Source organism: Mustela putorius, unplaced genomic scaffold (assembly GCF_011764305.1).
Source record: "Mustela putorius furo isolate JIRA1106 unplaced genomic scaffold, ASM1176430v1.1 tig00003962_pilon_pilon_pilon, whole genome shotgun sequence".
NCBI classification, from domain to species: domain Eukaryota; kingdom Metazoa; phylum Chordata; class Mammalia; order Carnivora; family Mustelidae; genus Mustela; species Mustela putorius.
The window spans coordinates 67,327-88,972 of record NW_025422106.1 but is presented as its reverse complement, the minus strand read 5'-3'; the positions used below and the strand labels follow the sequence as shown (position 1 = coordinate 88,972).

The 21,646-nt window shown below is 38.9% G+C and overlaps 1 protein-coding gene and 1 long non-coding RNA gene across 2 annotated transcripts; one reads left to right on the top strand and one right to left on the bottom strand.

Moving 5' to 3' along the window:
* Nucleotides 1-7,175: 7,175 nt before the first annotated feature.
* KRT27 (keratin 27) lies at nt 7,176-11,857 on the bottom strand. Its single transcript, XM_004764580.3, has 8 exons — nt 11,346-11,857; nt 10,812-10,894; nt 10,286-10,442; nt 9,888-10,049; nt 9,670-9,795; nt 8,084-8,301; nt 7,610-7,659; nt 7,176-7,494 (listed from the first exon to the last, which is right to left on the bottom strand). Exons 1-8 carry the CDS (start codon nt 11,757-11,759, stop codon nt 7,352-7,354), a joined length of 1,353 nt encoding a protein of 450 aa, XP_004764637.1. The 5' UTR covers nt 11,760-11,857; the 3' UTR covers nt 7,176-7,351.
* Nucleotides 9,713-20,771, top strand: LOC106007080. Its single transcript, XR_001181604.2, has 6 exons — nt 9,713-9,802; nt 9,904-10,101; nt 11,358-11,495; nt 13,601-13,665; nt 19,907-20,022; nt 20,663-20,771. It is a non-coding gene; the product is annotated as an uncharacterized LOC106007080 (long non-coding RNA).
* The last annotated feature ends 875 nt before the right edge of the window (nt 20,772-21,646 follow it).

Here is a 21,646-nt window from a genome sequence, read left to right as displayed (position 1 = left end):
ATCTCCAGATATTTTATAAATACTAATTAACTTGTAATCTTTTGGGGAACAGGTTAAGCATATATTATTAGAATCATTTTGGGGATGAGTTGGCTGTGAGGCTAAGGGATAATACAGATCACAAAGCATTTTTATATCCAAGGAGGACTGGAATGAATGATGCTTAGCTCCTTCCGAAAACACTGTCATCTGTTTACTCATCAAGGCAGATCTCTTGACTTTTCTTACTCATAGATTTCCTCTATGCTAATACTTGCCACAGAAGTTTAGGTATACGTTAGTTCTTTCCAGAAGTGGGAGATAGACAATGAATTCTATCTGTATATCTCTATCCATACATTTCTTCCTTGAGAGTGGCTATTTTATTCATAGTAAGAAACACATATTCAGCCACACATCATTATCCTTTCTTGAAACTCTATTAGGTATTAGAACATTCATTATACAATATGCATATTCTAGGTCCTCAGAAATAATTGAGTTAAACTGTGAGTTATGTGGTATAAATGTTTGCTCACCTCAGGATAAAGACACTCATCATATTACCTTATTCTAACAATAATAGGCTAATTTCCCCCTGATAAATTTTGTGTTTAGTTTCAAACATGCTTCAATACCTTCTTAAAAAATTTTATTTAAATTCAATTTAGTTGGGGTGGTTCAGTGGGTTAAAGCCTCTGCTTTCAGCTCAGGTCATAATCCCAGGGTCCTGGGATCGAGCCCCACATCAGGCTCTCTGCTCAGCGAGGAGCCTGCTTCCTCTCTCTCTCTGCCTGCCTCTCTGCCTACTTGTGATCTCTGTCTGTCAAATAAATAAATAAAATATTTAGAAAAAATATATTCCATTTAGTTAACCTATACTGGATTATTAGTTTCAGGGGTAGAATTTAGCAATTCATCAGTGGCATATAACACTCAGTGGTCATTACATCGTGTCCACCTTAATCCCCATCACCCAGTTACCCCATGCCCTCACTCATCTCCCCTCCAGCAACTTTCAGTCTGTTTCCTTGAGTTAAGACTCTCTTATGGTTTGTCTCCCTCTCTGTTTTTGTCATATTTGATTTTCCTTTCCCTTCCCTTTGTTCATCTGTTTTGTTTCTTAAATTCCATATATAAGTAAAATTTATGGTATTTGTCTTTCTTTGACTGACTTGTTTTGCTTAGTAGTTCCATTCATGTCATTGTAAATGGAAAAATTTCATTCTTTTTGATGATCGAGTAATATTCCATTTTATATAAATAGCATATCTTTTTTATTGTCTGTCGAAGAACATCTGGGTTCTTTCCATATTTAGACTATTGTGGACATTGCTGCTATAAACATTGTGGTATATGTGCTTTGAATCACTATTTTTGTATCCTTTGGATAAACACCTAGTAGTGCAATTGCTGGGTCATAGGGTAGCTCTATTTTTAATTTTTTGAGGAACCTCCATACTGTTTTCCAGAGTGGCTGCACCAGCTTGCATTCCCATCAGTGTAAGAGGGTTCCCCTTTCTCTGCATCTTTGCCAACTTCTTTCATTTCCTGACTTGTTAATTTTATCCATTCTGATTGGCGTGAGGTGGTAGCTCCTTGTGGTTTTTATTTGTATTTCCCTGATAGTGATGTTGAGCATTTTCCCATGTGTTTATTGGACATTTATGTATCTTCTTTCTCATCTGTTCCACGTCTTCTGCCCATTTCTTGTTTGGATTATTTTCTTTGGGTGTTAAGTGTGATGAGTTCTTTACAGACTTTGGATCTTAATCCTTTATCCAATATGTCATTTGTAAATATCTTCTGCCATCCCATAGGTTACTTTTTAATTTTGTTGGTTGTTTCCTTTGCTGTGCAAAAAGCTTTATATGTTGTTTAAGTCCCAATAGTTCATTTTTGCTTTTGTTTCCCTTGCCTTTGGAGATGTGTCTAGCCAGAAGTTGTTGCGGTTGAGGTTACAGAGGTTGCTCCCTGTGTTCTCCTCTAGGATTTTGATGGATTCCTGTCTCACTTAGGTCTTTCAACATCTTCTTGCTGTTGTTTAAAATTTACGTTTTACATTTCTGTTATCTGAGTTGAAACAATATTTTTCTCAGACATGAATGAGGTTTGTTTTGTCACGAGATACAGAGGTTTTTTTTTTTTGAGAATAAGAATCTGGGGTGTTAATGTTTATAGCAGCAATGGCCATGGTGGCCAAACTGTGGAAAGAACCAAGATGCCCTTCAACCAACGAATGGATAAGGAAGATGTGGTCCATATACACTATGGAGTATTATGCTTCCATCAGAAAGGATGAATATCCAACTTTTGTAGCAACATGGACGGGACTGGAAGAGATTATGCTGAGTGAAATAAGTCAAGCAGAGAGAGCCAATTATCATATGGTTTCACTTATTTGTGGAGCATAACAAATAGCATGGAGGACAAGGGGAGTTATAGAGGAAAAGGGAGTTGAGGGAAATTGGAAGGGGAGGTGAACCATGAGAGACTATGGACTCTGAAAAACAATCTGAGGGTTTTGAAGGGGTGGAGGGTGAGAGGTTGGGGGAACCAGGTGGTGGGTATTATAGAGGGCACGGATTGCATGGAGCACTGAGTGTGGTGCAAAAACAATGAATACTGTTACACTGAAAAAAAATAAATTAATTAAAAAAATTATTAACAACAACAACAAAAAAGAATCTGGGGTGCTAATTCTTTCTGCAAAATGGCTTCCCTGGTTTTGATACTCCCACTCTGCACTGAAGGGGGCAGTGGACCTGAGGAATGAAATCAGATAATATCTGAAGCCACCTTGCAGGGTCACTGACTCTGATAATGGCTTAATCTTAGATTGACCGGAGTTTAGAATGTGCTTAGTTTTTCCCTCCCTTCTCTTGCAAGAAGGAAGGTGGGATCATAAGGTTCTCAATAGCATGGTATTATGTTGGAGTCAAGTACAGACTGTGAGCCAGACTGGCTGGGTTAACATTTCAGCGACTCCAGTTATTAGCTGTGTGAGGTTGGGGTAGTTACTCAACTGCTCTCTGCCTCAGTTTTCTTAGGTATAAAAAAGGGATGATAATGGTATCTATCTCATAGGGTTGTTCTGAGAATTAAAATGATGGTTAGAATAGAGTTCAAAGTGCTGGGTATCATGATTATTGATTCCTCCCTGGAAGTTATATTAAAAGTCCTGTATATACTTTGTTTTTGTTGCTTTTACTTTGGTGTCACATCCAAGAAATCATTGGCAAGACCAATGTCAAGGAACTTTCCCCGTTGTCTATGGCCATACCACCCTGAACACATCTGATCACATCTTTCATGTCTTCTTTGAGGAGTTGTACTATTTTGGGTATCATATTTGGGTCTTTAATCCATTCTAAGTTGATTTTTGTGTATAGTGTGTCACGGGGGCCCAATTTCACGTGGGGCCCTTTTTACATGTGGATATTCAGTTTTCCCAGCACCATTTCTTGAAGAGACTATTCTCTCCTTGTTCATATCCTTTGTCCCTTTGTCAAAGGTAAGTTGACTGTAGATAGGTGGATTTATTTCTGGCTCTCTATTCTTTTTACTGTGATAAAATACACAGAACATAAAATTACTACCTTATCTATTTTTAAGTGTACAATTCAGTGGTATTGTTCATGATACGTTCCTAATGTTGTACAACCAACATACATCTCCATACTGTTTTCATCTTGTAAACCTTAAACACGCCCATTAAATAACTCCCCATTCTCTTCTCCCCAGCAATCACTATTCTACTACTTCTCTCTCTGAACTGGTCAACCCCAGGTACCTTATATAGTGGAATCATAGACTATTAACCTTTTTGTGGCTGGCTTCTTTTACTTAATATAGTGACTTCAATGTTTCATCCATGTAGTAGCATGTGTCAGAATTAAAGGATGAATAATATTCCATTGTATGCCTATACCACATTTTGCATATTCATTCATTGTTGATGATCACTTGGGTTGTGTCTACATTTTACTTGTGAATGATGCTGCTCTGAACATGGGTGTACAAATACATTTTCAAGATCCTGCTTTCAATTCTTTTCGGTATATGCCAGGAAGTGGAATTGCTGGAACATGGTAATTCTATTTTCAATTTTTTTAGGAGCCGCCATACTGTTTTTCATAGTGGTCATGCCAGTTTGAGTTCCTACCAATAGCACACGAGGGTTCTAACTTCTCCATGTTTTTATTCTTCCATGCTGTTTTATTTACTGTAGCTTTGTAATGTATTTTGAAATCAGGAAGTGTCATTTATGCTTTCTCAAAGTTGCTTTAGCTATTAAGGGTCTTTTTTGTATATATATGAATTTTAGGATTGTTTTTTCTATTTATGATAAAAATGTCATTGGTATTTTGACAGGGATTACATTAAATCTGTAGCTTGCTTTGGTAGTGTGGCCTTTTTTTTTTTTTTAAGATTTTATTTATTTATTTGACAGAGAGAAATTACAAGTACACTGAGAGGCAGGCAGAGAGAGAGAGAAGGAAGCAGGCTCCCTGCTGAGCAGAGAGCCCAATGCGGGACTCGATCCCAGGATCCTGAGATCATGACCTGAGCCGAAGGCAGTGGCTTAACCTACTGAGCCACCCAGGCGCCCGGTAGGGTGGCCTTTTAAACATTATTAAACCTCTGATTCATGAACATGGGATGTCTTTTGATTTATTCGTATCTGCTTTAATTTCTTTTATTACTGTTTTGTAATTTTCAGTGTACAAGTCTGTCATGTCCTTAGTTAAGTTTATTCCTAAGTATTTTATTCTTTTCCATGCTATTATAAATGGGATTGTTTTCTTAATTTTCATTTTGGATAACTTATTTTAAGTGTATAAAAATGTAACTGATTTTTTATTTATTTATTTATTTATTTGGCAGACAGAGATCACAAGTAGGCAGAGAGGCAGGCAGGGGGAAGCAGGCTCCCTGCTGAGCAGAGAGCCCGATGTAGGGCTCGATCCCAGGACCCTGGGATCATGACTCTAGCCGAAGGCAGAGGCTTTAACCCACTGAGCCACCCAGGCACCCCAAATGTAACTGATTTTTATGTTGATCTTGTATCCTGCAACTTTGCTGAATTTATTTATTAGCTCTAACAGTTTTTGGGTGAAGTTTTTAGGGTTTTCTGTAGATAAGAGCATGCTATCTGCAAACAGAGACAATTTTACTTCTTCTCTTCCAATTTGGGTGCCTTTTATTTCTTTTTCTTGCCTAAGTGCTCTGGCTAGGAATTCCAGTATCGAATAAAAGTGGTGAATGGACGTCCTTGTCTTATTCCTGGTATAGAGGAAAAGCTGTCAGTTTTTCACCACTGAGTATGATATTAACTGTGATATTGTCATAAATGGCCCTTTATGTTGAGTTACATTTCTTCTATACCTAGTTTTTTTTCTTGTAAAGATTTTATTTATTTACTAGAGAGATGGAGAGAAAGCACAAGTAGGCAGAGCAGCAGGCAAAGGGAGAGGGAGAAGCAGGCTTTCCCCTGACTAGGGAGCCCAATGCAGGGCTCAATTCCAGTACCCAGGGTTATGACCTGAGCTGAAGGCAGCCACTTAACCGAATGAGCCACCCAGGTGCCCCCTTCTATACCTAATTTGCTGGGCGTATTTATCCTGAAAAGGTGTCACTTTTTCTGTATCTATTGAGATGACCATATAATTTTAATCCTTCTGTCTGTTACTGTGGTATATCACATTTATGGATTTGTATGTGTTGAATCATTCTTGCATCCCAGGGATAAATTGCATTTGGTCATGATATATGACTCTTTTAAGGTATTGTTGAGTTTGTTTTGCTCCAGTTTTGTTGAAGATTTTTCCATCTATATTTATCAGGGATATTGACCTGTAATTGACCTGTCTTGTAGCATCTTTGTCTGGCTTTGGTAGATGAGTAATGCTGGCCTTATAAAATGAGTTTGGAAGTGTTTCTTCTCTTATTTTTTGGAAGAGTGTGAGAAGGGTTGGCATTAATTCTTCTGTAAGTAGTAGAATTCACCAGTGAAGCCACCTGGTCCTAGGCTTTGCTTTGTTGAAAGTGTTTTTGATTACTGATTCAATCTCCTCACTCATCTTTGATCTGTTTAGATTTTCTGTTTTTCATGATTTAGTCTGGCAGGTTGCATGTTTCTTGGAATTTATTTCTTTTAGATTATCCAATTTGTTGGCATATAAATGTTTCAGTATTCTCTTATAATCCTTTCTATTTCTGACATCAGTTTTAATGTCTCCTTTCTCACATATAATTTTTATTTGAGTCCCTTCTCTCTCCCTCTGGTTGGTCTAGCTAAAGGTTTGTCAATTTTATCTTTTCAAAAAACCCAATTCTCAGTTTTGTTGATCTTATATATTTCTTTTCTAGTCTTTATTTCATTTATTTCTGTTCTAATATTTATTCTTTCCTTCTGTTGACTTTTGGCTTAATTTCCCCTTTTTCTAGTTCCTTGATATGTAAAGTTAGATTATTTGTGAGCTTTTTTCTTTCTTAATATATGATTATCACTATGTAGTTCCCTCTTAGTACTGCTTTTGCTTTATCCCATAAGTTTTGTTATATTTTCCTTTTCATTTTTCTTAAGATTTAAAAAAAAAAATTTCCTTTGGTTTCTTCTTTGACCCATTCATTGTTCAGAGGTGTGTTAGTTAATTTGTATATTTTTGAATTTTCCAATTTTCCTCCTGTTACTTCCTGGTTTCTAGTTTCATACTATTGAGGCCAGAAAAGATACTTGTGATTTCAGTCTTCTTCAGTTTGTTAAGATGTGTTTTGTGGCCTAACGTTGTAGAATTCCCCCCTTGCCCTATCTAGTTCCCCATCTTTCTCTCTTCCCTTCTACCTTCAAATATCACCATTTATATATTTTTTTTATTTTTAAGATGTTTTTGGTTCTTAAATTTCTTATTTCCATATCTATCAGCATGTTGCATTTCAGGGGTTAGATTTTACAGACTCTCTTATTCTCACTGCAGCACTCAGCAAATGTGCTTGACCAGTGTTTATAGAAGGCAAGAGGAAGATTGAACATTTTACAGAGAAGTGAAAAAGACTCCAACCAGTTTACCTGTTAAACTTACTCCTAATTTGTGAAGGCCACCGAATTAAACAAAAGAAGCTAAAAATCAGATTCAGCTCCCCTTGCGGATATGTTTAAAATGCCAAGATTGACCAGAACCAGTAAAGATGTCTTGCAACAGGAAGAACTTTTATTGACATGCCACCATAGAGAAAGCCAAGGAAATGTTACCATTTGACAAATAGCTTGTCTTAATTCATCGGAAGAAAAGCAAAAAAGTAAGCGAGCTTTTATTTAGGAACCTAGCTTCAGTTTGGTATTTTAATTTAGGGGCTCTTCTTCTGGAGTTCAGGAAGGCACCCTCTGTTCACTCTTCACGTTGTTGGCTTTGGTGGATTTCTCTTCCACAGTGTGAACTCTGGAGGAGAGAACTTTGCCACGAGGATCTATTTCTTCAACAATTGTTTTAACCATAGTGGTTTTAGAGGACTCTAAAATGACACATGAGTTATCAGAATTTATCAGATCGACCAAGAGGAGATGACTAACTCATCATTTGAAAGTTATAAAAATGCGTTTTCAATGCTAAACACAGCTTTTGTTTACCTTTTATCTGATTCCCTGGTCCTCCATAGCCTTTTGATTTAACACAAGAGCTGTAAAAATATAGAGATCTTGCATTAATTATTTCACTCTATTTTTAAAAAATATTTATTTATTTATTTGACAGAGATCACAAGTAGGCAGAGGGGCAGGCAGAGAGAGAGGAGGAAGCAGGTTCCCCACTGAGTAGAGAGCCTGATGCGGTGCTCCATCCCAGGACCCTAAGATCATGACCTGAGTTGGAGGCAGAAACTTTAGCCCACTGAGCCACCCAGGCACCCCTCTTTCACCCCTATTTTGCCAGGGAAACTGGAAAACAAAGATTTAAGATAGGAGATATCTAGATTCTGAAATAACACTAGAAGGGGTTTAGTTATACATGATGTGGGTCATACATACTTTGTACTTGATTTCAAAAAATCTTTAATAACCTTAAAATAAAGTATAAAGTGTTTTCTCAGTAGAAGCTGTATTTACCCATCCTCTCCATCAATCAGGCGGCAGTAGGTCTCAATTTCCTTTTCCAGGTGGACCTTGATGTCAAGGAGCTGCTCGTACTCCAGCTTCTGGCCCTCCGTCTCGGTTCTGACCTGGTGCAGCTGCTCCTCCAGGGCCCCGATCTGAGCTTGGATCTGGGAGAGCTGCGCACAGTAGTTGCCTTCGGTCTCGGTCAGGGAGCACTCCAGGGAGTGTTTCTATGGATCAGTAAGACATAGTTTAGTAGAAAATACCACAGTGTTGTTTTAGAATAAGGTAGAGCACTTAAGAGATATTTAAAAGAGTTATCTTACAAATTTTTACCATATTTACCCCAAAGGGTCCCCCTTATTCAATATTAATTATTGCCTTTATTAGGTATCATGCTGTTTTTCTGTTTGAGAATGACACAGTTGGTGGTGGATGTCACTCATATGTCCAGGAGTGTTAGCAAAGATAAACTTGTTTCTTCATAGGGCACAGTCTAAAGGTCCCTCTGCCCCTCCTCTGCTTCTGGAGTCTGGTACAACTGGCCACATTTCCCAGGAATAAAAGTCCCCCTACAATTTGCTACTTTGTTTCTAATTATGTGACAGTCTTGTCTCATGGAGACTGTAGCTCTTCTATTAATAATTAACAACCCCATGGTGAACTGGATAAACTTTCCTGAAGTAGAATGACCCAAAGAAAAGAAAGACCTTTCTAAGCTTAAAATCATTTGTGAATCCAAAGTGTTTATAAAGGGTTTTTCCTAAAGAGGGATGCTTGTTGTACTTTTAGACGGAATGACGATATAAGTGTCTTCCTCTTCAGCTGCAAGAATTTTTATGCCAAGTCCTAATTTTATATACATTCATACCCTCTTTTGTGGATAAACTCTGAAGGTTTGTTTACTAGCCATAGTGGGAAAAGTATAGATGTGGGAGTTAGGAAATTTGGAGAGAAGCTCAGGTTCCTTTGTATTCAACTGTAGGACTCTGGGAAAACGGCTTAACTTCTTTGAATCTCAAATGGTTCTTTTGGAAATAATGACAGGAATTATAAAGTCTGCCCTGCCCAAGCCCCAGGGTTATTGTGGACTCAAGTGGGAGAAAGTGCTGGGCAAACCCTTAATGAAAAGGTTACTATTATTATCAAGGGTGTTTAGCTTTATAGGCAACATTAATGCCTCTACTTTGCTACTTGTTTATGCCACTTAAAAAGGAACTTGTAAGTGTTCTTAATTAAGTGGCCCAAAGGAATGCCAGATGAAGATAGGAGAGATGCCAACGCATTTTTGCACTCCACCGAGATTTTTTTTTTTTTTTTTTTAAATCTTTGGACTTAGGAGAGAAGATTCAGGGTAAAAACTATTTTCTTTTTCGAGTACCTCAAAGTAATTGTCCTTGCTCATTTACAATGTTTCATAATTATGAGCACCTAGGTCTACTTTTCAGGCCAAGAGGATTCTGCTGCTCAAAATGCAAATGTGGATTATGTCAAGCCCGTGAATTAACGGAGAAAAACGAAAATAAGTAATATCACGTGGAAGAACTCCCCACTTCTGAAATCAATCTTTTTTTTTTTTTTTGGTCCTGTTTACTTACCATTGCCAAGAGGGACTGGAGTTCGATCTCCAGGGTTTGAAGAGTGCGTTTCATCTCGGTCAGCTCATTCCGAGCAGAGGTGGTGGCACCAGCGTCGTCGGAGATCTGCTGCTGCAGGGAGGCGCTCTGCAAGGTTGGGGAGGTAGGGGGTGGTTAGGGTGCTGCCGGCCTTGCATCAGTGCCCAGAGCCAAGCAAGCGTGCACTGGCGGGGTTCTACCTTCTCGTTGAACCAGGCCTCCGCGTCCCTGCGGTTCTGCTCGGCCAGGGCTTCGTACTCGGCCCGCATGTTGTTCAGCAGGACCGTGAGGTCCACCCCAGGTGCCGCGTTCATCTCCACGTTCACGTTCCCTCCGGCCGCGCACTGCAGCGCCTTCATTTCCTGAAAAATTTGACCCCGTTAGGAGCTGACTATTTTCTACAGGATGCATGAGGTGAGAAACTTTGTTTCTTTGGAGGCGGGTGGATAGAAGCATTTCAAACAATCAGCCACACAGAGAAAGTGAGGAGTTCATTCTGGAATACTGATGTCGGACATTGTTGTACCGGTCATCTGAAATTCATTTTTAAATTTTGGGACCAAGGCGGATTGTGGAATCAGGGGAGACCGAGACCTACCTCCTCATGATTCTTCTTGAGGTAAGCCAGCTCCTCGCTCAGGGTTTCCAGCTGGATCTCTAGGTCGGTTCTGCACAGAGTCAGCTCGTCCAGGACCCTGCGCAAACCGCTGACATCCGCATCAACACTCTGGTGAAGGGCCTGTTCATTTTCAAACCTTAGAAGATATTTGATAGTTGTTATCACCTTAGTCCCATCACTTCTTAGGTCATCATAAAATGCCAACCATGATTCAAGGTCAAACTGTTAAAATATACTTAAAACTTCAGTTAGACTGCCCATAATGCAATAAGCATTTCTTTGAAGCAAGAGAATGGGAACACTCAAAATTCTCTTTCATAGGATCTCAATATTCATTTGTATCAATTCCTAAATTTCCCAAGTAAAACAGATCATTCAGCTGTCATTCTTATGTACATTTAGTTCAAAACAAACAAGGTAAAACTATTGAGGTGACCCTCAATGGCTTAGATTTAAGGCAGAAATGTTGAGAGAACTTCTTTGGTTTCTCTTCAGCTCTACTTACTTTAGCCTGAAGTCATCAGCTGTTAGTCTTGCATTATCATTTTGCAGGATAACATTGGCATTGCTGGTAGTTGCAGAAATGATCTGATAGATGGAAAGTTAGGAGTTAGGAAATGTCACATTTCCTTGAAAGAAAGTCACCTGTGAAATTATAGTAATCTTCTGGCATTCTGTCTCCAATAATAAGATGATTCTTTTGCAAATGGGAAACTAAACATGGCCTCTTTCACCCCCCCCCCCATAAACACTTTCTTTGGAAGAAGTTATAAATAATATAGCAAGAGATGGTGGGCGGTTTTTGATAGTTTCATATTACGAAAAGCATAAACATGCATACCTTGTAGCAGGTATAGGTGAGCCATGTTCAAATATTAGAATTTGAATGGAAATTATTTTTAATATTCATAGTGAGTTATGGATAATCAGAAGCTGAGAGCAAAGCCCTGCTGTGTGTGAGAGAGCTCACACATTTGTGTGTGCTGGTGTAGCTAAATATTCTTAGCGTTATTAACCCTCACAACATTGTGCTTCTTACCTGGTTCCTAAGGTCATCAATTATTGGGAAGTATCTGCTGTAATCATGGTCAAGACCACGGCAAGAACCAGGCCCAAATTTCTCGTACCAGCCCTTGATCTTCTGCTCCAGGTCAGCGTTGGCCTCCTCTAGTGCTCGCACATTTTCCAGGTAGGAGGCCAAGCGGTCGTTCAGGTTCTGCATCGTCACCTTCTCATTGCCCGACAGGAGGCCGTGTTCATTCCCAGTGAAGGCAGCGCAAGAAGCATTCCCCCCACCCAGTCCCCCTCCATAGCCTCCTGCAGATGAGCTGCCCCCAAAAGCGCAAGAGAAGCCACTTCCAATGCCCTGCACACCACATGCATTTCCAGCCCCAAAACCCGCTCCCCCGCTGGAGCCAAGCCGTCTGGATGCAGAAGAAAAGCGCATAGACATGATGTCCAGACCCGCAGAGCGTGTTCCTGGAGTGAAGCTCTGATGGCAAATGTCCGGTTCAAACAGTTGAGTTTGTCTTTATATACACATTATCAGGGTGTTTCTCGATGAACCTAGCTACCCATAGCAAACTGGTGTTTGCCAGCTCATCATGAATTATTCATAATTGGGTGATTTTTTTTTTTTTTTAATGAGTGCCTTTACTCTACTGTGTCCATTTCTGTAGGTGGATAGTTACCTTGGGGTTATTTGTTATCTCCAAAATGGGACAGGGAGGAGTGTTATCAAGATTATTATAGTGATGCATTTCAAATTTAGTATGAGCAATCCTTCCTGTCTTCCAGGTTTTAGGACTACAGAACTCCTATGAGAATAAAAAAGTGTCTAGACAGATTTCTCTTTCCTTGCTCAAACCAATGACATTACATTTTCTTCAGCAAGTGAGCCGTCACAGTCATGGGTTTCAGTGGATAATATGGTCTTTCTTTGAAAATAATTTCAAGACCAAGGGCTCATGGTACCAGAGGAAGGAGGCCAGATCTTAAATGGGAAATGAAGATTTAAATGGACTCTTCTTTGGAGACAGAAAGTCTTCCTTGATCCTTATCCCTCCAGAATTACCATTTCATCTTTACTGGCTTTCTGTCTAAGGTATAAAGGTATTAGCTAATTTCTCTGGGTCCAGTTTTCTTATCTGTAAAACGAAGGGACCAGACTATGGCCTGTATGTTCCCTTTCTATTTCTAGATTTCTTGTATTTTTTACATTTCTTCCCTTTCATTATTTCTAAAAAGATTTTCTGCATTTACTTCCTCCATACTTCCCCTCCTATTCACTCTGGAATTTTGGTCCCAGCACTTTACTGAAAATAACCTCAGATTGCTAATGATCTCACATCCAGTCCAGTCATTGTTTCTTACATTTATTCTCCTATACCATCTTGGACACATTTGATACTGACCACCCCAGGCTTACCGAATTCTGAACAAATGCCCTCTGAGAATACTTCTATTGCAATATTTCGGCTTGTTCCTCTTCTTTCTTCCATTTGGTGTATCTGTGCTTTATATCTTGTCATTCCTTACAGTTTTGTGCCTGGCACTCTTGTTTTCTACACATTATTCTTTGGTGCTGCCATCCCTTCTTGTCACTTTGACTGTAGGTGAATGGTTTCTAAATATACATCTTTAACACTGGCCTGTGTCCCATTCTAGACCTACGCCTCACTACGCCCACCAGACCTTTCTGCTGGATGATTTCTGACTCAACGCTCAATCACGTTGTCATCAAACTTTGAACTTTTCTATCTTTTTTCATTACCTATTGGTGAAATTACCCTGAGTCATGCTCATGATTGCTAAGAAATCTTTAATTTCTGTCATCTTCTACAGGCCTACATCTAGCAAGTCACTAGGTCCAACTGAATCTACTTCTGCGGTGCCTTTTGAAACATTTTTCTCTTTTCTATTTTTTTTTTCTCACTATCATTTTTTTTTAGCTCAATGATTGGATTTTTGGTTCAAGTCTTTTTCCTTTCCACCCTGGTCAGTAGGCAGAGCAGTAAGTTAAGACATCATTCCTGTAATAATACACAACCATTCATGTCATTGAAAGAATGTGAGTTCTTCAATCAAATATATCATCATTCATATCCTAGTTCTACAACTTTCCAGCTGTGTGACCAATGCAGAGTTCCTTCTTGCTGAGCCTCCGTTTCTAGGATGGATACATGACTTGTGTTTTGTGAAGCTATTAAATGGTAGTTACATTTGTAAAGCAATTATGCTTGTCGATAATATGTAGTCAGTAAGTATTTCTTTCCTTTTCCCACTTTCCTACAGTTTAAAATCAATGGACTATAAGCTTGATAAAGCTCCTTCGCCTGATGTGTAAGTTTCTTCTTGAGGTAGGTCATACCTACCTGATTTGTGCATTCTTTCACTTTACCATTCTGCTCCCCTCCCTCCTTTTGGTCTTTGCTCTTGTTGTTCTTTCCAGTTGAAACTATTTGAGATCTTGCACTTGCCAAGAACAACGGACATCACTCTCAATCATACAGATTGAAAATGAAATTGCTAAAAATATAAATTTTCATGACGCAATAAGTGAATCTGCAGAAAAGCAAGCCAGAAAAATCTGTTGATCAAGAAATCATATTAACAAAGCATTAAAATTTATTGTATTGCATAAAATCATGACATGAAAAATGTTATTTTTAGCAATTTGTAAGATTATATTATTATTTATTACTACTACTTCTACCACATGTATTTTTTTTTTTCCAAAGATTTTATTTATTTATTTAAGAGAGAGAAAGCATGAGAGGGGAGAAGGTAAGAGGGAGAAGCAGACTCCCTGTGGAGCTGGGAGCCTGATGCAGGACTAGATCCTGGGATTCCAGGATCATGACCTGAGCCGAGCCAAAGACAGTGGCTTAACCAACAGAGCCACCCAGGCACTCAACAAGGATTTTTTTTTTTTTTTTTTTTTTTTTTTTTTTTTTTTGGTAAGTAGGCTACATGCCCAATGTGGGGCCTGAACTCTTAACCCTGAGATCAAGAGTCACATGTTCTACTGTCTGAGCCAGCCAGGTACCCCCACTCTTACTGCATGTTTTAAGTAATGTTATTTTTTAAAAGTTTTTATTTATTTGTTTATTTATTTATTTGACACACACAGAGAGGGAGAGACAGTGAGAGAGGGACTACAAGCAGGGGGAGTGGGAGAGGCAGAAGTAGGCTTCCTGCTGAGCAGGGAGCCCAGTGTGGGGCTCGATCCTAGAACCCCGGGATCATGTCCTGAGCTGAAGGCAGAGGCTTTAACAACTGAGCAACCCAGGTGCCCAGTAATAAGATATTTTAAAGAAAGAAATTTATGTGTTAGTACCTCTAACTGAACCTTTTCCTGACTTTTGGACAAGGGACCTGATAATTTCATTTTGCACTAAGCCCTACAAATTAGGTATCCATCTGTGATTGTTGGGGCCTTCTCTGGGGTAGCCAAATAGTTCTGGAGAAAAGACCTGCAGATACTTTGAGTGTTTCCCATAAGAGAATGCTTACTACCCATCCACCCTAGTGAAATACACACATTGCCTCCAAATATTTAGGACCTTATTCTTACAGATGAGCAGAATTTAAAAAATCACCATACATTGAAAAAACACTCCAGCATGAAAGACAAAGACTTGAAGAAAGAAGCAAAAAATGGCACTTGACAAAAAGACAATCGAGGGAGCTGAAGAAAACTTAAAAAAAAAAAAAAAGAAACTACCTATCATTAATGCCCTTAGAAGTAACAAAAATACCACATATTTGAAACATGAATATGGTATCATTAAAATTAAACAGCAGAGCACAAGAGTGGGCTCTCAGAATGAAAAAAATAACTCCCCAAATAATTTCCAAAATAACTTCAATAGATGCGTTGGAAAATAAGCTTAAAAAAAAAAAAATCTCCCTAGCAGTTAAGCAAAGGTCAAAAAGACAGATAAAAGAAAAGATTAGAAAATTAGAGGCTGGGTGCCTGGGTGGCTCAGTGGGTTAAGCTGCTGCTTTCGGCTCAGGTCATGATCTCAGGGTCCTGGGATCGAGTCCTGCATCGGGCTCTCTGCTCAGCAGGGAGCCTGCTTCCTCCTCTCTCTCTGCCTGCCTCTATGCCTACTTGTGATCTCTCTCTGTCAAATAAATAAATAAAATCTTTAAAAAAAAAAAGAAAAAGAAAATTAGAGGCTTAGTTCAAGAAGAGCAACCTTAAGTAAATCTTTCAGAGAGAAAGGGGAAATGATGAAGAAATTATTTTATAAGTATACTTTATAACACTACTCAGAACTAAAGGACTGGGCTTCTAAATTGAAGAGGCCACCAAGAACTATGAGTAATAAATGAAAAAGAATCACAGCAGAGCATGTGCTCAGTTTATTTTAGAGAACCATGGAGAAAAAGAGAACTCAAAGTTCCAGAAGAAGAGACAACACCCATCCAGTGATGGGGCAATCAGATGGTTCTGAACTTCCCAGCAACCCTGGAATCCATGATTCCAGTGAAGAATGCCTTCAAAATTCTCCTTGAAAATGATGTCCAACCCCAAATTCTCTACTACAACAATTAGTCATGAGCGAGGGAGAAAAATATTTTCAGACATGAAAGGTCTCAAAACATTGATCTTTACACATTTTGTCAGGAAACCACTAGAAGGAAAAGTGAACAAGAAAAGGGAAAGCTCAGAATCTGAGAAATGGGGTCCCAGTACAAGTACACTGAATGCATGACCCTGAAGATAGCTGGGTAGCAAGTCGGAAAAACCGATATGAGAAGAGAGGGTTCTTGAGTTGGATGTCTAGATTATAGATGAAAAGGACGGATGAAAATAGGTGGGGATAGATGGAAATGATGGATTTTGTTTGTTTGAAAATGGTTTTGTTCATGTAAGAAAGAGGCATGAGAGATTAAGGTAAACAGGAAAACAAGTTAGTAAAAATGTTAGAAAAATATTGATTGAAGAACAGAAAGCTGTACAAGAAAACATGGCATATACTGTCAGCGTAATGATGAACAATATCCACTTAGTCATACTGGTGAGAAGACTGAACACTGGTTTAGCCAAATATTGTGGTAGAGCTATGTTGGGAAGAGGAGAAAGGTGGTAAAGGCAAAACTCTCAACTTTCTTTTAAGAGCACAATATATAATATGTAAAACTGGTAAATCAAGAAATATTGAATGAAGCATATTATTTAAAAATCTAGAGATAAAGATGACAAAGAAGAGCTAAAAGAGTTGTAAATAGTTGCTTGTAGAGGGCAGAGCTTGAGGTAGAAGAAGGGAGAGAAAAAGAGACCATTGTTTTTGTTTTTACTTTTATTTTATTTTATATTTTATTTATTTATCTAATTGACACAGAGAGAGAGAGAGATAGCAAGAGAGGGAACACAAGCAGGGGGAGTTGCAGGGGAGAAGCAGGCTCCCCACTGAGCAGGGAGCCAGATTCCAGGACTCTGGGATCATGACCTGAGCCAAAGGTAGACGCTTAACGCGTAACAACTGAGTCACCTAGATGCCCCTTGTTTTTACTTTAAGCACAATTTAACGGTTAAACCAATGTGCATTCATTACTTCGATAAAAAGTAAAAATCTATTTAAAACTAACCAAGAGAAAAAAAATCCCAATTGCATGCCGGAAGTTTCATTGTAAAATTTACAAATAAACTTGATACAGAATGCAGTTTAAAAAAATAGACACTGTGGTATCTCCATGTCTCGCAGTTAAATAAACTAGATGAAATACCCTAATGCTGGATAAATTATTATAAAATGCCTTTTAAGTTCATATCTAAGCTCAAAAGAAAATAAAGGAAGTCGTTAAAAAAAGAAAAAGGAAAACACATAGAGTCAAAACATGAGTGGTGAGCAGACGCAGAAGTTTGAGCTGTCCCAGAAATATGCTCAGAGCAGAAACAGATTTTTCTGGTTAAGAGACCCGGTGAGGGATAAGATTTGGACCTGACCAAGTGTCATAGTTAAACTTGAGACCCCACATAAAACTATATACCCCAAAGCCTATGTTGTCAGTGGAAAGGATGAAGTTAGAGAAATTTCCATGCTGGCAAAGCACAGAAACAAGCATGTCATTCTGTTGCCAGTGGTACTGAGTAAAAATTCAATACTATGACTATTGTTGATATTTGATAATGACTTATCATTATGCTCTTACTCTGATACAGTCTTGCAGTTTAAATTTATGCCCACTTAATCTGAAAACCCCAATCTAAGAATTCGTTTAAGACATTTTTAGGTTGGGGTGTCTGGGTGGCTTGGTTGGTTAAGCATCCAACTCTTATTATCGGGTCAGGTTTTTATCTCAAGAGCTCAAGCCCTGTGTTGGGCTCCATACTGAATGTGGAGCTTACTTAAAAATAAAAATAAATTAAAAATAATTTTATTTTATTTTTTTTTAAAGATTTTATTTATTCATTTGACAGAGATCACAAGTAGGCAGAGAAGCAGGCGGAGAGAGAGATTGGGGGAAGCAGGCTTCCCACTGAGCCCAATGCGGGACTCAATCCCAGGACCCTGAGATCATGATCTGAGCAGAAGGCAGGGGCTTAACCCACTGAGCCACGCAGGCGCCCCTAAAAATAATTTTAGAAACATGTTTTCAGTTTGGTAATGCTTTATAGTACCCTGGAGAAATCATCCCATTCCTGGCCCTGCAGGACTCCCGAAGTTAAATTCCAACCACATTTACACTCATAATAAAATAAAATAAACAACTGAGGAAACAAACACGTATGACTAAGAGCCAACATAACTATGTCTATAGAATAGAACATTAAAGACCAACGATAATGAGGTTGCAAGAAAGTGTATGCAAAGAAAGTGTGGGGTTTTTTTGTGTTTAGAGAAGTGAAAGAGAGAACTGGAAGTGTTCCAAATGAATAACTATTAAAAATGACTCAGTAAATTTCAAATAGAAATGGCAATGGAAAGGAAATGAATGAAGAGGATTAGGCGTGCACTTATCTAGATGAACTTATCTAGATGAACATCCCGGAACTGTTAAATCACTATATTGTACATCTGCAACTAACATAACACTGTGTGTTAATTATGCTTGAATAAGAAAAAGAAATGGGAAATACAATAACTAAAATTAAGAATTTTAACTGAGGGGATGCCTTGGTGGCTCAGTTGTTAAGCATCTGCCTTTGGTTCAGGTCATGATCCCAGAGTCCTGGGATCAAGCCCCGCATCAGGCTCCCCACTCTGGGGGAAGCCTGCTTTCCCTCTCCCACTCCCCCTGCTTCTGCTTTTGCTCAGTCTCTCTCCTTCAAATACATAAATAAAATCTTGAAAAAAAAAAGAATTCTAAGTGGGGATTAAGCAACAGATAAGACACAACTAAGGAGGAAATAAGTAAATTGTAGGAAAAATAAAAGTTTATTGTTCTAAATGGAAGAGAATGAGATGGAAGGAGGGAGGAAGAAGGTGGGGGAATGAGAGAGAGGAAGAGAGAGGGAGTTTGGAGAGAAGCTCTGAAATACTTTTCACTGGAGTATCCCTAGAGACAATACTAATGGGGTAGAAGATAAGAATTTTCTAGAATGGGGCAGAAGGTAAGACTTTTCTGGAATAGATTAGAAACAGTCCTCCAATTCAAGAGGCAAAGTGAATTTAAGAGTCTACTTCTAGTCACATTGTAGTGATGTGGAAGAATACTAAAGACAAGGAGAAGACCTTAAAGCAGCCAGAGAAAATAGAGATCATCTATGGAGGAACCATAATTAGACTGTCAGCAGCTTCCACTAGCAACAATAGTGTCTTACTGGAATGATTGCTACAAAAATATATATTTTTTTAAAGATTTATTTAATTATTTTAGAGAGGGGGTAGGAGGAGCAGAGGGAGAGAGAAACTCAAGCCGACTCTGTGCTGAGACCTGAGCCTAATGCAGGGCTGGATGTTATATCTCATTATATCACAACCTGAGCTGAAACCAAGAGTTGGATGCCTAACTGATTGGCACCACCCAGATGCCCCTCTTCAAAATATTAAGAAAAATATTTACCACATTAAAACTGAGTGCCAAGCAAAGCTGTCTTTCAAGAATAAGGTATGGATTCCAGGAAATCATGGCAATGGTTGCAGAATTTTTGAATCCTCACAAAGAAATCACACAGAACACTTATATCACAAAGCCAGAGACATATATAAAACTTTTTTTTTAAAGATTTTATTTATTTATTTGAGAGACAGAGATTACAACTAGGCAGAGAAGTAGGCAGAGGGAGAGGAGGAAGCAGGCTCCCTGCTGAGCAGAGAACCCCATGTGGGGCTCGATCCTAGGACCCTGGGATCATGACCTGAGCCAAAGGCAGAGGCTTTAAACCACTGAGCCACCCAGGCGCCCCTGTATATAACTTTTGTTACAAATCTAGCTGACAAGGTATTACCATGAAACCCAAAATGTAAGCTGATAGAACAAATTACCATTAGCCACTAGACTTTTGTGGGAAGAAGAGGGAATCCAGAGGAATTTGAAGGGTCTGATTATTGGAGAATTATGGAAAGCCAACTGAAAAGGACTGCAGGTGCATTGGAGAAGAGCAGGTAGAAACTATAATCTGAAACTGGGTTTGCCTCTTGGTAGGTGGGAGCCAAGACACAATCAAGCCAAAGAAGAGGAAAAGAAAGGGTTAATTACTTGCAACAAGCCAGGAAAACAACATGGATATTTCCAGACAACAAAATTAGGGAAGTTTTAAGGTACATGTGTATTCATGTGGGGTTTGGCAAGGGAGAATTCAGTAAAGAGTTGGGGCAAAATCATCCTAATTGGACAGAGTCCAGGTTCTAATTGACTGAAGTCATGGGATGGGGGGAGGTCAGCATCACCAATTCGCTGTTCCAGGGAGTCTGGTGTTTGAGTGCTCAAAAGGGCTTAAATCCTGTAAAAAGTGACTCAAGGATATGCATTAGGTCAATCTTTATTTTTGAAAAAGCCCTGGAAGTATTATCATTAATTTGTTGTCTCTGGTATGGTTAGGCTATTTCCTGGCCTGCTACAGACTTAGTTTCTACATTCCCATTATTCCTTTAAAATCCTTAACTACTGGGATTTCCGCATTTTTTGATTCCAGTGTGTCCTAGGAAGTTTTGCAGGAAGTGTGCTTGGGCAAGGAGTGCTGGCACAGAATGGCTGGGGGCTAAAATGACTTCTCTTATGTTAAGAAAGCTATGACTCGACTTTCCTTTTCTGGGGACCTCTAACCCTATCTGCCTACAAAACTGGGAGAGTTTTGCCCATTCAGAAGTAGGTGAGTGAAAAGAGTCTCGCATGAGCTCAGACGGAAAGAGTCTAGACGTTGTGAATTCTCGAAACGGACCAGCTGTGTTTCCTTTCCAGGAAGAGTGCCCCACCATGAGAAGAAACACCCGGAAGGGGACGCCTGGGTGGCTCGGTTGGTTGGACGACTGCCTTCGGCTCAGGTCATGATCCCGGAGTCCCGGGATCGAGTCCCACATCAGGCTCCCGGCTCCATGGGGAGTCTGCTTCTCCCTCTGACCTTCTTCTCGCTCATGCTCTCTCTCACTGTCTCTCTCTCAAATAAATAAATAAAAAATCTTTAAAAAAAAAAAAAAAAAAAAAAAGAAAAAGAAACACCCGGAAGAAGAATTGAAACTGATCAGAAGAGGGTCAGCAGAGATGTAGGGAAGAGAAGGTCCGGATACAGTGGAGGAGAGAAAAAGAGACAAGAAATTTGAAATCAAGCCAATATATTTTTGAACTCTAGATGAAAAATGAGAAAAGGTATCTATGTGCAGTCAGAAAAGCTGTGTGGAATTATACTCATACTAGAGGTTAAGGAACGTGAAATGCCTATAAAAATGAGCAGAAGAAAAAGATTGAGGTAAAATCCCACAAAACATTAGCACATAAAAACAAAAAAAGTAGGGGCTGAATTACATCTTTATAGAAAAGGAGAGTATCCCAGAAAGACATGTCCACAAAACAGATTAAGATACAATGTACCACTTCAAAGTGGTACATTGTAGTATATTAAATAGCATCTTACTAATCCAAGGAGTATACATAGAAAATGAGGATGGTTATACTACATGCATAAAATGTCATATGACAAAATTCCTGTGATCATCTCGAAAGTACTAAAAGAAAAATATGGGCAATTTTACCTATCTTGTTGGAATGGCAAAGACCTTTCTCAGCAGATGTAAAACTCTGAATCTATGATGGAAATTGATCTATATATAGATCAATATAGTATAATGTATTATAAAATTCTGTGTGATGACAAAACATATTTAAAGGGAAAGAGAAACAGCAACCCATTTGCAACACCCAACAACAAATGGTAATTCACTCTTGTAA